This window comes from Elephantulus edwardii, unplaced genomic scaffold, assembly GCF_000299155.1.
Source record: "Elephantulus edwardii isolate Elephantulus edwardi_28Jun2011 unplaced genomic scaffold, EleEdw1.0 scaffold00052, whole genome shotgun sequence".
NCBI classification, from domain to species: Eukaryota; Metazoa; Chordata; class Mammalia; order Macroscelidea; family Macroscelididae; genus Elephantulus; species Elephantulus edwardii.
The window spans coordinates 13473696-13488128 of NW_006399802.1; the positions used below are offsets into that span (position 1 = coordinate 13473696).

The following is a 14433-nucleotide window of genomic DNA, read 5'->3' on the forward strand; positions in this document are numbered from 1 at the left end:
TGTTGGCCTGCCAGCTGAAAGGTCACTGATTCAAACTCACCAGATAGTCTGCAGGATAAGAATACATGGTGGTTTGCTCCCTTCACATTTACAACCTTACATTGACAGGACAGAGAATTAGGGAGCACTTCTCTGTCCTCTGGGGTCATTCTGAGTTGCAGTTGACTTGACAGCAGTGAATTTGGTATTGTGATTCTGGAGATAGCTTTTATGAAAGGAGAGACACCTGTGTGTGTGTGTAAACATTATCCCCATTGGGGTCAGAAAGTACACATCCAGCAATAAACATGAGCAGTTGAGGGTTTGTGATAATAATGATCTTAATAATAACAACAGCCACTGATCATTTGTTAGGTAGCAGACACCATGCCAAGTGCTTTTCAGTACGTTAATTTTATGGAATTGTCAACAAAACATGAACAGTGACATGAGTAGGGACTGCTATTTCCAAAACAAATGAGGCAGGCGGGGAAGTCAGAAGACTAAGCAACTTGCCTAATGTCAAACAACTTATAACTGACCCAGTTGAGATCTACACCCAGGGTTGTCTGACCCAGTGCCCCTGTTTTTAATACTATCCCACCCTTGGGAAAGTGGTCTGACCCTGTTGAGTGTTCTAGTGGCTGTGGCAGCTGAGTCCAGAGGATAGAATTATCAGAGGGGCTGGAGGTCAGAGACAAGGACCACAGAACCACAGATGGCAGAAGGCCTCCAGACAGCCGTGTCTGCCATCTGTGTGCTGGCCTGGCCGTAATGTCCATCTCAGCCCAAAATGGCAGCTCAGTGGGAAGCCAGTCTTGACAAGTCAAGGGATAAGGTTGAGTATCTGCCTTGCAATTTAGGGTTGGGTTTGATCTCAGAGTAACAAGATGTGACTCTTTTTTGCACCTGAGCTCTCCTTGCTCTGTGGATGAATAAACATCTTTGGTCTCTAGGGCCTGCAGTGAGAGCTCTTTCTGAAGCCTTGGTTAATTAAAATACTTGGGATGAAAGGCAAGAAAAACAACTTCTGAACTGGCCCTGACACAGAGCTACTTACTGCTTGCAGGAATAGCATTTCCACAGTAGATTTTTTTTTTTTTAAAGTTAGGGCAAATTGATATATTTTTATAGGGAGAAAAAGGAAGTCCATGTCCATTATTTGAAATTTGAATGAGACAAATAAAAAATTTATGCTAGTGATGACAAAAGAGAGTACTATCTGTTTATACGTTCAGCAAATACTCATTGTGTCTTCATTACCTGTCACACTGTGTGCTGGTGCTGGATTCTTGGGGCAAAATAGGGATGGAATACACAATACCTGCTTTCCTCAAAAGATGAAGTGAAATGTACTCATAAGTACAATACAAGACAGTGAGTGAAAGGTGTCGGGCAGATTCACAGTATAAAGATATACTTCTGTTTGGGGTAGAGAAAGGTAGTGAAGGTATGTTGTTGTTTGCTGTTATGTGCCATGGAGTCACTTGTAACTCATAGTGATCTTATGTACAACAGCCCTAAATCCTGCTCTATCCCTTGCCAATCTTACTGTCTCCGAAGCACTTATTCCCATTACCCTGGTCACTGAATCAATCCATCTCATAGAGGGTCTCCCTCTCCTGTGCTGTCCCTTCTCCCTCCCAAGCATGATATCTCTTCCAAGGACTGATTCTGCTTTGCAATATGTCCAAAGTATGTCAGATGGAGCTCCAGAATCCTTGCCTCCAAGGAGCAGCCTGGCTTCACCCTCTCCAGGACAAACTTGTTTGTTCTCCTAGTAGTCCATGGTTTATTCAGTACTCTTCTCCAGCACCAAAGCTCAAAGACATCAACTCTCCTTCAGTCATTCATAGTCATTGTCCAGCTCTCTGATGCATGGCAAGTAATGGCAAAGACCATGGCCTTTATCAGGCACACCTTAGTAACCAGATTGACATCGTTGCTGCTCAGTACCTTGGAGAGGTCTCTGACAGCATGGCTCTCAAGTTAAGCCATGATACAGTTCAGCAGGCCTAAAAGACTTAAGGCAGGTAAGGAGTAGGGAGTACAATTTAATAAACTACAAAGGTGAATGAAAGATGAAAGTGAGACACGGTGAATGAAAGGTGAAAGTGAGACATGTTTGTGGAATGGTATGAGATTACATTGAGTATCTGAAGGAAGCTAGATGAAGGCAAAAAGTTTGTTGGGACTGAATTATGGAGGGCTGAGTCTTTAAGCTTTATTCAGTGGACAGATAGAAAGCCAGGGCAAATTTTGAGCAGAGTAGCAATGAGATGCTTGCCGGATACTAATTTAGCAAAGGATTGCAAGATCCATCTCTTTGAAGAACTCTGAACTTAAGACCAGCATTTCGTGAGGCTGGTTATGATTTGAGGAGGTTAGCCAAGGATAAATAGTAGCACTGAAACTTTTGTTTCAAGGCTAGTAGTAGAACTTTCATTGGGCTTTCATGTAGGTAGTAACTATTTATTGACCACCACCTTGTTTTAAACACTGGGAATACAGCCATGAGCCATTGAGGCAAGGTTTATGCGTTGAACAAGCTTGCACTCCAGTGGAGGGAGAGATTACAAGTAAGCTAATAATTTCATGAGTGGGCTTCCCTTGAGTTTCTCACTATTTGAAAGCTGGATGCCTCACATATAATTATGTACATAGGTATCTTCGACACCTGGAAATTGGATCCTGAAAAGCCGGGCTCAAAGTCAACTTTAAGGATGAAGTTGGTTTTTTTACTATTCGTTTCCATTGTATGTATGGAACTGTGTCTTTGGTGACACTGGCATCTAGTAGACATATTAACTTAAAGTTTCTGTATTCCAAACTAACCTCAGCATATAGTCAAGTACTGAATTTTGCAAACGATCAGCCTACTGGAATGTAACTAAACGAGTTGCTATCCAGTTCACCCCACCTCGTGGAGACCCCACATGTGTCATCGTAGAACTATGTTCTATTGAGATTTCAGTAACAGCCGAGTTTTATCTGATGTCTTGAAGTAAATCAACAGTTTTTTCTTAGGTGCCTCAGGATAGACTAAACTTAGCCCCTTTCAGTTAGCGGGCTGAGCATTTAACTATTTGCATACCCAGGGAACTGAACTAACTTCCCTTAATTTTTCTGATCAATATCATTTTTCTTAGGAGACATGGGGGTAGAAATCTACAGTCAGATTCCTAACCATTAGTTTTATTAAGTGAAGATAAAGGCTTCCTACCAGCCCCACCAAATACCTTGGCCTATTAGAAGTTGAGGTGCTGTCTTCCAATTCCCTAAATTGTGAGGGGTAGCCTGGCTAACATCAAAACTTAATCCATCTACAGGAGCTGCTGGTTTATATTCACGCGTGTCTGTGGTTAGTCTTGCAAGTGCTGTTTTGGGGTTTTTTTTTTATATTGTTCTTTTCATAATGCCTTTCTAGTAGTAAGTTCTTTGTCATGTTTGGCAGCGAGTACAGATTAGGTGGGTCTTTGGGCGGCCCCAGCAGTGTTGGAGTCCTCTAGAATGATAATTTGCATACAGTGCTTGCTAGAGTGAATGGATTCCAAATCTCTCCCTGCTTCATTTAGACTTGGCATGTTCTGGGACAGAAACCCGTATATGTTGTGGTGTGCCGATCGGGAAAATTTTTTTCCCCTTGTGATCCTGGTCTCCTCGGTGATGTGAGCTTTTGCTGATTTGAAGAGAAGTGACCCCTGTGGTTGCAGCTCTGCAGCTGTTTCTCCATGACACATACTTCTGGCTCCTTACTGTGTTGGCGTGCCTCGGGTGGCCTTCCTTGGGGGGCCAGCTTCTTAGGTTGTGTGTTCCCTGCAGCACCAAGCATCCTTTGAGTAGGAGGAGATGAGAGACACAATCCATTTTGCAGTCATACTGGTGAAGTCAGTGTTTTTGCAGCCAGTGCTGGAAGCTGGGCCACAATGAGTGTGATTCAGGCCTTGAATTCACACCCAAGCTAATTTTGAAAGGTGTGAAGTCAAGAAAGACCTGCAGTTGTCAAAAAAAAAGACCTGCACATTCAGTTTCTGGAGCCGAGGCAGGGCTCAGTCCACACCTTGAAAGTTTCCAGTCTATATTCCTCACTTGCCTCCATAATGAATAACCTCATTCAGAGAACACTGTCAGTTATTTGCCTGCTTTGTAAAATTGGTTTCGTTTTTTTAAAAATCTTGGTTATTTTAGTCATCTTTCTAGAAAAGAGGAAAAAATGTTAACTTTTTCTTAAAGTTAGTGTCTTAATAAAAAATCTACATACCAACAAAATGGGCAGTCTTACATTTCAGTGTTAAGTTGAGCTCCTTGTGATCCAGAATACATCAGAACCACGATTGGCAGGGAAATAATTACTTTAAAATATTTTTTTTTAATATTAAGAAAGATTTCTAAATGTACCATGTTTAGAATGGATGTTCCTCGCAAACCCTTTGCCAGGAGAAGGAGGGTACTGGCTGAACTCAGAGACTTGTGCTTCCAGCTCCCAGCAGTGTGACTTCGGGGGTTGTAGCTTAGTTCATCAGTTCTCGGCTTCCACATCAATAAGCTGGAGATAATAAAACCAGCTTTACAGGGCTTTGAAGAGATAAGAAGTAGCCATGAGGGTTGAACATATAATAATATTCAAACTGTTGTTGTTGTGTGCTGGTAAGTTGGAACAACTAACCCACACAGAGCTGACTCTCCAGTGGGTTTCCAGAGGCAATAAATTGCACAGGAAAGATTGCCCATCCTTCTCCTATGTATGTAGCAGCTGGTGGATTCGAAATGCGCCTTTGAGATTGTAGCATAGCTTCTTTCCAGTCAACCACCAGTGCTTTAACTATAGTGAGCACTTAATAAATTGAAATGGTTAGACTAAACCGTGTACCTGGTGCTGCCCTCGGGCACCAGCTCCACCTGCAACTTCTGTGGGGGCCATGGGGTTGCGGCACGCTCGCCCTGAGTTGGGAGCTTGTTTTGCCGGGTCGGATCCGCGCTCATTTGTATGTTGTTATGTATTATAATATTGTAGAGCTCACTAATAAAGGTGTGTGTGTTTAAAAAAAAATAAATTGAAATGGTTGTTTACATTAATTACTAATATTCCAACTCCAGGGTATAATTCAAAGTGCCCATGACTTTCACTAAAACTCACTTAGACACATAGTGACATTGGAAACTGCAAAGGAAACAAATCAAAGTGGTAGCAGAGTTGAAAAGGAAGTCTATTTTTTTGAACATTTCTTCATGTGCTTGTTGACCATCTGAATGTCTTCTGTGGTGAAGTGTCTGTTCATATCCTGTGCCTATTTTTCAACTGGATTGTTTACCTTTATTTTGTTGTGGTTGGAAGTCTATTTAAAAAAAAAATAAGTAAGGTAAAGAGTCTCTAGACTGTTGGGGAGAAGTGAAGGCTGGAAGGTGACTGGTTGACAGTCCCTAAGGTGGTCAAGGCGTCATTAAATGGAAAATTATACCCCGCTGTTCTCCCTCTCCTCCGAGGTCTGACAGAACCAGGGCCGACAGGACAACCTTGTGTCATAGAACAAAAGTGGAAGATGGAAAGAATTGCAAGAAGCAAGCATAGTGCAGGGGGAAGGCAGAGTGCATTCTCAAGGAGAGTGCCAGAAAAGTCCATGGCAGCCTATCCAGGAACTTCTGAGTTGTAAAGGCTTGGCCTTTAGTGGGGAGAGGGATCCCCATCTCTTGCACAGCCCCTGATCTACTTCCAAGTCACTTTTACGAAAGCCTCAACCAGAGCAGCTTAAGTTAATTCTAGGCACTTTATTTAGACTGGTCATTCTCCACGGGAGATCGTTTTACAGAAAAGAGCGATGCTGGATCCTGTCCCACAATGTATAGAAGCCCCCTCAGCAAAAAAGTATCAAGTCTCGAATGCTCCAGTGCTACTGTCGGCAAACCTTGGATTAAAGGGATAGAGTATACTAGCTTGGGCTTTGTAAAACTCTAGCTAAAGCCAAGGCATTTTCCATCTATTTACACCACGCCATGGAACTGAATGGTTACAAGGCTGTTAAACATTTGCTATTCTAAGAAAATGTGTAGATTACATTATAATCATGTGTTTCTTAGCTGTCTGCTATACATTGGTTTAAAAATATTTATATTTCTAAATAAGCAACTGGCTCTTTGTATAGAGAAAATAACATATGCCTTAGAGCTCCAGGGAGTATGTTGACGACACCACCTTCCACCCTTCCTCTGCTCAGCATTTTGTTGGCCAAATAATCACTGCTTTCAAGGACTCCCAAGGCAGTGACTGCCCTGCAGGAGCAATGGAGTGGCTGAAACTAAGGAATGACATTAGGTGGGAAACATTCCCTGTGGACCAAATACAGACCAATGACAGAAGGAGGGCTCGCCGCCGAGAGTATCTCGCTGTTGCACAGAATACTAACACCCGAGAAGCATCGCTGTACAGTGATTGGCTTAATAATACATTGCTGTTTCTAAATAATATAAGTATAGGGATATGTGTCCATTTGTAAACTTTCAGAGTCTTCTGAGATCCAGCCACAGCAAGAAAACGCACGCTATATTTGATCCTTGCATAAATAGCACAGATTTTAATTTTATCCCAGTTATGGATATCTGGCGCGTGCGCCGATACTCTGGGCAGACTGGTGTGAAATTTAATTTGAGCAGTTAAACACCAGGGTGAGGGGGTGCAAAATAAACAAGCACACGCATTTCCAGCCCTAGAGCATTTGGTATGCTAACAGGAGGAGCACCCAAATTCTCTAACTCCTATTTTTTCCACTTCTGACAATCAGATTACAGACTGTTTAAAAAGGCGAAATCCTCCATGTCGCCCACTCCACTCTCACAGTGCCCTGGATGTTCCCCCAGCCATTACGCTTGTGAGCTCTTCATGGTTGGAGGTGGGGTTTTAGTGAATGAAAGTGTGTATGCAAGCTTCTTTGTTTTCAGATGTGGTGTTAGATTACAGATTTCCTTTATGCCTGAAAAGGGGGAACAGTCTTCCTGAGAACATCTTAGAAGGAGGAATGGCGCTGGAGTTGTAAACAGCCGGATTTAATAGATTTTATGGAGTCTGTGGGTGGTCTCAATCATTGACGTCCTCAGTTGCTAACTGAAAGATTAGTGGCTTAAGTGCACCCAGAGGTGCCTCAGAAGAAAGGCCTGGTGACCTAGTTCCCCAGTGACTCCACTCTCATGGAGCACAGTTCGGTTGTGACACATGTGAGGTCACCATGAGTCACAGCTGCCTTCACAGAGCCAGTGGGGGAGGGGGGAATGTAGATTTATCTGGAGAGATGCGGATTCAGATTTCAGCTTTTCCAAGTCGTAAAGTGTCTGTGAGCTTTAAAGAGTTACTTAAGGGCTCTGTTCCTCAGTGTACCAATTTGTAAGATGAGCAAAATTTCTGCTGTTGGTAAGATGATGTCAGCACGTGGTGGCACCTAGGTTCACAGCTACTGAGATTCCTTCTTCCTTAAAGACATCCCAAAGACATCCCACAATGCTCTTGCTGAGGGAGTGGGATGTGCAAATGGCTGATGCTGGTAAAAACAACCACCCCTTGTGTCCTTCTCCTCTACCTTAATCACCTTGATTCAGGAGTCTCTGGTGGTGCAGAGTCACTTGAGTTGCTGACTTCCAAAAGCTAAGAGGTTCAAGTCCACTCAGATATACATAAGAAGGGCCTGGCAATCAACCCCCCAAAACTCAGCCATTGAAAACTCTTTATGGTGATTTTCCTGAGGTCACTTTGAATTGAAATTGACCCAACAACAACTTTTCTTTTTTTTTTTTTTCTTGTGTGTGTACCATCAAATCAGATCTGACTGGTACAGGAGGAGACTGCCTGCCCCTCCTTCTCCAGCAGAGCATCTGGTGGATTCAAACCATGTGCCTCTGGGATTGCAGTGCAGCTTCTTGCCACAAAGCCACCGGAGCTTGCCCCAACAGCGTTTTGTTTTGTTTTGTTTTGTTTTGTTTTGTTCGGATCAAGACTTAACCAGGACCTTTCAGCCTACCCTAATACTACTTATAGGTTGGGTTTGGGTGTCTTTTTATGTTTATTTTTTTTAATGCAGGTTTCCCCCCACATGTTCCTTCATTGACATTATGTTTCAGACACTTTTCCCCATACAGTCGTGTTTTATACAATTAATCACCGTTGGACTGTGCCTCCATTACTCCATCTTTTCAGGTTCCTGTCGTATCGTTCCTATTTCCTTTACCCTCTCCCTCCACCAAATTAAAAGGCCCTGTGATTTCCTCCCTACCAACCCTTACCCCTCTGCTCTCCACCCTTTCCCCCTTGAACATGTTTTACTAGTTTTTCTTCTATTTTTACAATAATAGTCTTATGCAGCATTTGTCCTTATGAGACTGAGTTTGTTCACTCAGCAGTTAGCTTTGTTCTTAACAATATCTTCTTGTGTTTGAGGAATATGTTGGTTTGGAATCTGTAGGACTGAGCAATGTTCCAGAACGAGGCCTGTGAGAAATAGCAAAACTCTATATAAGAATTTCTTGTTCTATTTTGAAAAAAGATTGTCCATGTATGATAAGTAAAAATGTCTATCTTTCCGTTCAATTTATTTCCACAGAAGAGCGAGTTGTCCCCATTGAAGTGTGCCGTTCCAAGCTGTCAAAATACTTACAGGGAGTAGTTTTCCGCTGTGATAAGTGTACCTTCACCTGCTCCAGTGATGAGAGCCTCCAGCAACACATAGAAAAGCACAATGAACTGAAACCTTACAAATGCCAGCTCTGCTACTATGAGACCAAGCACACAGAGGAACTGGACAGCCACCTGCGGGATGAGCATAAGGTACTGGCTGGGGGCTTCCTGCCCCACCACCCTTGGCATGCCTGTTGGGAGAGGCCACGTGGGGAGAGAGAACCTGGATTTGGTCATACTAATTGCATACAAAAATTTTTTAAAGTGAAATTTTGTCCTGTTATAAAGAAATAAAAGGTCATGACAGAAAACTGGAACAGAGAAGGGGAAATGAAAGCCACTCATAATTTCACCCCTAAATCCAACAGCTTATCCCTTTTTTCTTCTTTTCTGTGCTCCTTTTTTCTTTGTTTTACATAGCTGGGACAATGCTATATACAAAATATTATTTATGCATTATTCTTTTTCACATGACACCCAAAAGGTATTTTTCTGTGCCGTTTCAAATGTCTATGCATATCTCAGAGACACTGAATTTGGTTCTAGACTACTGCAGTAGAGCAAATCACATGACATTTTGGGGTTCCCAGCGCACATAAAAGTTAGGTTTACATTACCCTGTGGTCTATGGAGTGTGTAATAGCATTATGGAAAAGTTTTAAATACTACGAGAAGTAATCACACAAAGTGAGCGCGTGCTGTCAGAAGAAATGGTGCTGATACACATGCTCAGAGCAAGGTTGTCACAAACCTTCAATTTGTAGAACACATAGCATCTGCAAAGCTCAATAAAATGAAATATGCCTCTATTATCACAACAGTTTGCAAACCTGTTATATAAAGAACGTAGATAGTAAAAATTTGAGGCTTTGCAAGCCATATGGCCTCTGTGACTATTATGGACTCAACCAATGTAGTACAACAGCAGCCACAGACAATATGGAAATGATTGTGTTCCAATAAAACTTTATTTACAAAAATAGGCAACAGGCCGGGAGCCCATCATTTTCCAATCCCTGTTCTGTCAGATGGCTATGACACCATGTGCCTCAACCATGTAGGTTGTTACCAATATTTAGCTAGTCACAGAGATTTTCAGAGACATCCTTGTGATGTTTTATGCATCCTATATTATAAAAACAGAAGTATGTGTTTTCTTTTGGTGTATGACGGTAAAATAAAAAAGGATGACTTCTTCACTCTTTGTGAAACTGTCCTACATCATGAACTGAACTGTTTTTTTCTGCATTAATGCATTGCCCTGTGTGCAGGAGGAGTTCTTTCAGTATTTATTTCATGGAAAGAATCTATTGAAATACCTTTTAGTCAACCAGCAAATCCAAAAATTTCTATTGAGTATTTACTTACGATCAAGGAGAAACACTTTTAATAGAGTCTCCTTTGTTTTGTAATTTCATCACTGGAAATAGCTCTTACCTGGCCAGAAGCCCAACCCATAAAAGCTTCAATCTGTGCCCAGGAATTAGAATTTTTCTGTGAGGTATAGAGAAGGAACGCCAAGCTCTATCACCTGTCCATAATCTAGTGCTTTTATGATAACTTTTTTTGCCTTAAAATTAGTTCATTTTCTATTATGTCAACCCAAAAAGTGAAATCCGAGAGGAAAAGATTGAATTAGCTTTACATAAGAACTTTGATACCTTTTTCTTATTCCAGTGTCTTCCCTAAAATATAAAAGCAAATCACTTTCCCAATTCAAAACCAGCCATCCTACATTGACTTGTGCTTTTGACATGACCATCTCATATCTTTTCATTAAAGTGTTCAGCATGGAATTTTGGGGAAAGAAAAAAATCAGGAATATAAATTCTTCACTGATTTTTGCACTTTAGCTTCCAAGTCATTGGGGCAAGAGAGAGAATACTAAAAACTGTACCAAACCCAGCAGCTTCCTAACTAGTGAAGCTTTGAGATACAGGCCAGGGAAAGAAATTGCTCAGAAACAAAAAAAGTGCCCAATTGAGAGCTTTGCAAACAAGACCACCTTACTTGTTCCATTTATGCAGAGTTGGCAGCACATTACTTAAATGTCTGTGCCTGTTTGATTCTTATTTTTTTGTTAGTAAATGAGAATTGTTATACTTTCCTCAGAACTTCTGTAAAGGTTACATGAAGTTTTGTTATTTCCCCCACTTTGAGACTCTTTGTGAACCTCAGGATATGTGTGAGATTCAGTTTTGTTTAAATGTAATAATAGTTGTATCTAAAAGCAGCTATGTTCCAGAATACCAAAAATATGTTCTGGTATCACTAATTCCACCTCCCATTTAGGCATAGTCTTGGATGTGGTATTTCTACTATGCCATATTATGTTCAATAACTTTATCCTTCCTTAAATCCAGTGTGTACTTTATTGAGGCTACAGAATAGCCACTTTCAACACACCTATTGATTTTTATCTTTGTCTTGATGATTTTTAAATTTCTGAGACTTTGCCTGTTTGCCCTGTTAATATGGTTGCTAAGTGCTGGACTGATAACCCTATCGTGGGCAGTTTGAACTCATCAACCAATCTGGGAGAAAGGTTTATCTGTCTGCTTCTGTAAAAATGTACAGCCCTGACACCCCATAGGGAAGGACTCTTCTGTCCTGTAAGTTGTCTGTGAATTAGACTCAACGGGAGTTGGTTTGGCTTGGGGACACTTATTACTCATAAAAGACCATTCATTTCTAGTCGTTCTTTTCCCCTAAATGGTGAGTGCAAAATGCAATTAAAATTTTTGAGATAATTAATTAAACACTATTATATAAACAAAGATGGTAGTGCTGCTGAAATGGAGTTTTCAGGTGATGGGTAGTGCTATTATGTGCTAATTAAAAATGGGCATTCATCAGAATGAAGGATATACAATAGTCTGATTTCAGCCTTCATAAAATGAATGTCAATCTTCAGTGTCCAAAAAAAAAGCTTTCTAGCAATTAAAAAATAAAAGTTAGGTGACATAAGGCAAGAATAAGAAATTAAAGGCATAGGGATTGGAAAGGAAGGTGTAAAACTCTTTATTCATAGGTAGAAATTCCTAAGGTACCAACCAAAAGCTACTAGAACATCAGTGACACAGTAGCTAATAAAAGATCATTACACAGGCATGGATTACTGGTGTTATATACTAGCATGAACAATCTGAAAAGGATTTTAGAAAAAGATTAATTCTGTTTACAATGATATTAAAATATTAGGAATAAATTTGACATAAAAAGTGTACACTGAAAACTATAAAATATTGCTTAGAGAAAGAAAAGAATAACAGCAACATAGACAATGTGTGTAGATTGCAAGACTCAATGTTGTTAAGATGGTAATTCTTCTACAAATTGATTGACAGATTCAACACAATCACTACAAATACACAGGACCTCGAAGCAGGAGTGGCATCCACTTCTTAAACAACATGCCTCCAGAAACTCTATGAACTTTGATAAAAATCGATAGTTGTAGAGGGGCTTCAAACCTTTTGTTCATAGGGTCACTATGATTCGTGCTCAACTCGAAGGCAATCAACAACAACAGCATAGCTTATACAAAAGAAGAGCTAACATGATTTCAAAAATTATTCCAAAACTAGAGTAGTCCTGAGAGTGTAATATTAACATAAGGATAAATGCATAGATCAGTTCCATAGAGAGAGTCTAGAAAGAAACCTATCAGTTAATTTCCATCAAAGGTACCAGTATGATAAAGAAAGGACCATGTTTGATTTTTAAAACAAATGGTACTGGAATAAATGGATTTTTATGTGCAAAGTGGTAATCCTGGAGCCTGCACTCTAGCCACACACACAAATTAACTGAAAAGAGATCTTAAGCCTAAATGTGTAAACTGAAACTACAAAACTTTCTAACAGAAAACCATACATACCCTCGAAAGTCAGAAAAGATTACTTAGATTATGACATAAAAACTGCAGACATTAAATGGAGGGAAAAAAATCAATAAGTTTGTTTTCTTTATTTTTTTTTATTAAATTTTATTAGTTTTAATGAACATTTACAGGGATTTTGGGTTTTCATTCCTTCATTGCTGCACCATTCTCTCTACCCTCCTCCCCAGTTTGTTCTTCTTCCCCGCCATCCGAATGTCTGTTTTAATTGTCCAATTGCCACAGTGCTTGTCAAAGTCAGTTCTGATTAATCTCCTTTGTTGGTGTGTCTTTTGCCATTCCCTATCACTCCTCCCTGAGAGAGACTTCACCCTGATTCATAAGGAAAAGGGGATGGCGTATTCTCTTAGCTACTTCCTGCTGAAAAGGGACGCTGTGGGTTTCAGGGTGAAGATCTTCTCTCACTACTCTAAAGGGCCCCTTTGGCAGTAGGAAACACATAGACTATTATGGAGATTGATTTTGGAACTTAGATGCACTCTTATTGATTGTGCTTGGCCGTACATGTTCATATCCTGGAAGATGTATCATGGGGGTGTTGCAACCTAGAAGACACAAATTTAATTAACAAGTTATAAGTACATGAGTCAAAAATTATGGAAAAGTAAAAGAAAGGATTCTTTCATTGTTTTACAAACCCTCCCCCAGGTCCCCTCCACCATGTAGCCCTCGCTCTAGACTCCTGTGATGACAGAAATACCTAGTCATATATCTCTTTTAAACAGTTTTCTCCCTCCTCTGTTTCAGTGCAGTATGCATTATTGAACCCATCTTACTCAGTCTCTCCCCAACCCCAAGGACAGTCCCATTCTACAACAGTGGCATCATGTAATATTTGTCCTTTTGTGACTGGGATATTTCACTCAGCATAATGTTCTCTAGAGTCAACCATTTTGAATAATATTGCATGAGTTCCTTGTTTTTTAATGCAGCATAGTATTCCATTGTGCGAATATACCACAGCTTCTCTAGCCATTCATTTGTTGATGGGCACTTAGGTTGTTTCCAACTCCTTGCTATTGTGGACAAAGCTGCAATAAACATGGGTGTGCATATATCTGCTTGGATGTCACCTATGGTCTCTTCAGGGTATATTCCCAGTAGTGGAATTGCTGGGTCAAATGGTATCACCATTTGCAACTTTTTAAGAAAACGCCATACTGCTTTCCACAGGGGTTGCACCATTTTACACTCCCACCAACAGTGAATCAGGGTTCCGGATTGTTTTCTTTAAAAGGTTTACTCCTTGGAAAGCACCATTAAGAATATGACAAGACAAGCAACAGATTGTAAGCAAATATTTGCAAAGTATAAATCTTAACAAAGAATTGCATAGAAGAATATGTAAAGAATGCTTACAGCTCCTAATAAGGCAGCTCAATTGGAAATGAAAAAAAAAGACAGTAGCAGAGAGATCTCCAAAGAAGAAATACAAATACCACATGGAAAGATGTGCAGCATGGTTTCTAATTTGTTGTTGCCATGTGCCATTGAGTCAGCACTCACTCTTAGCTAACTTTCCAGTAGTTTTTCTCAGAGACAGTAAATCCCACAGAAGATTTCCCATCTTGCCCTCACAGGGCAGCTGGTAGATTCAAAACATGTGTCTTTGGATTGTCAAGGGCGCCCTGGGTTGCACTGGGTAAATGTGTATTAAGACCATGATGAAACGATGAAAATTAAAAGACCAATAGTACAGAGTAGACCTATGTCGTTGTTGTTGTTATGTGCCATCAAGTCGTTTTCGACTCATAGCGACCCTATGCACAACAGCCCTAAACCCTGCTCTATCCTGCGCCAAACGCACTGCCTCTGACACACCGATCCCGATTACCCCAGTCACCGAATCAATCCATCTCATAGAGGGTCTTCCCCTCCTGCGCTGTCCCTCCACCCT

The 14433-nt window shown here is 40.7% G+C and overlaps 1 protein-coding gene across 1 annotated transcript in view; it reads left to right on the top strand.

The window, feature by feature from the left end:
• ZNF462 (zinc finger protein 462) overlaps positions 1 to 14433 on the top strand; it is a 183337-nt gene that overhangs the window by 143234 nt on the left and 25670 nt on the right. The window contains exon 10 of the mRNA XM_006886913.1: positions 8562 to 8785. Coding sequence (XP_006886975.1) covers positions 8562 to 8785 — 224 coding nt within the window. The remainder of the gene's footprint in view (positions 1 to 8561; positions 8786 to 14433) is intronic.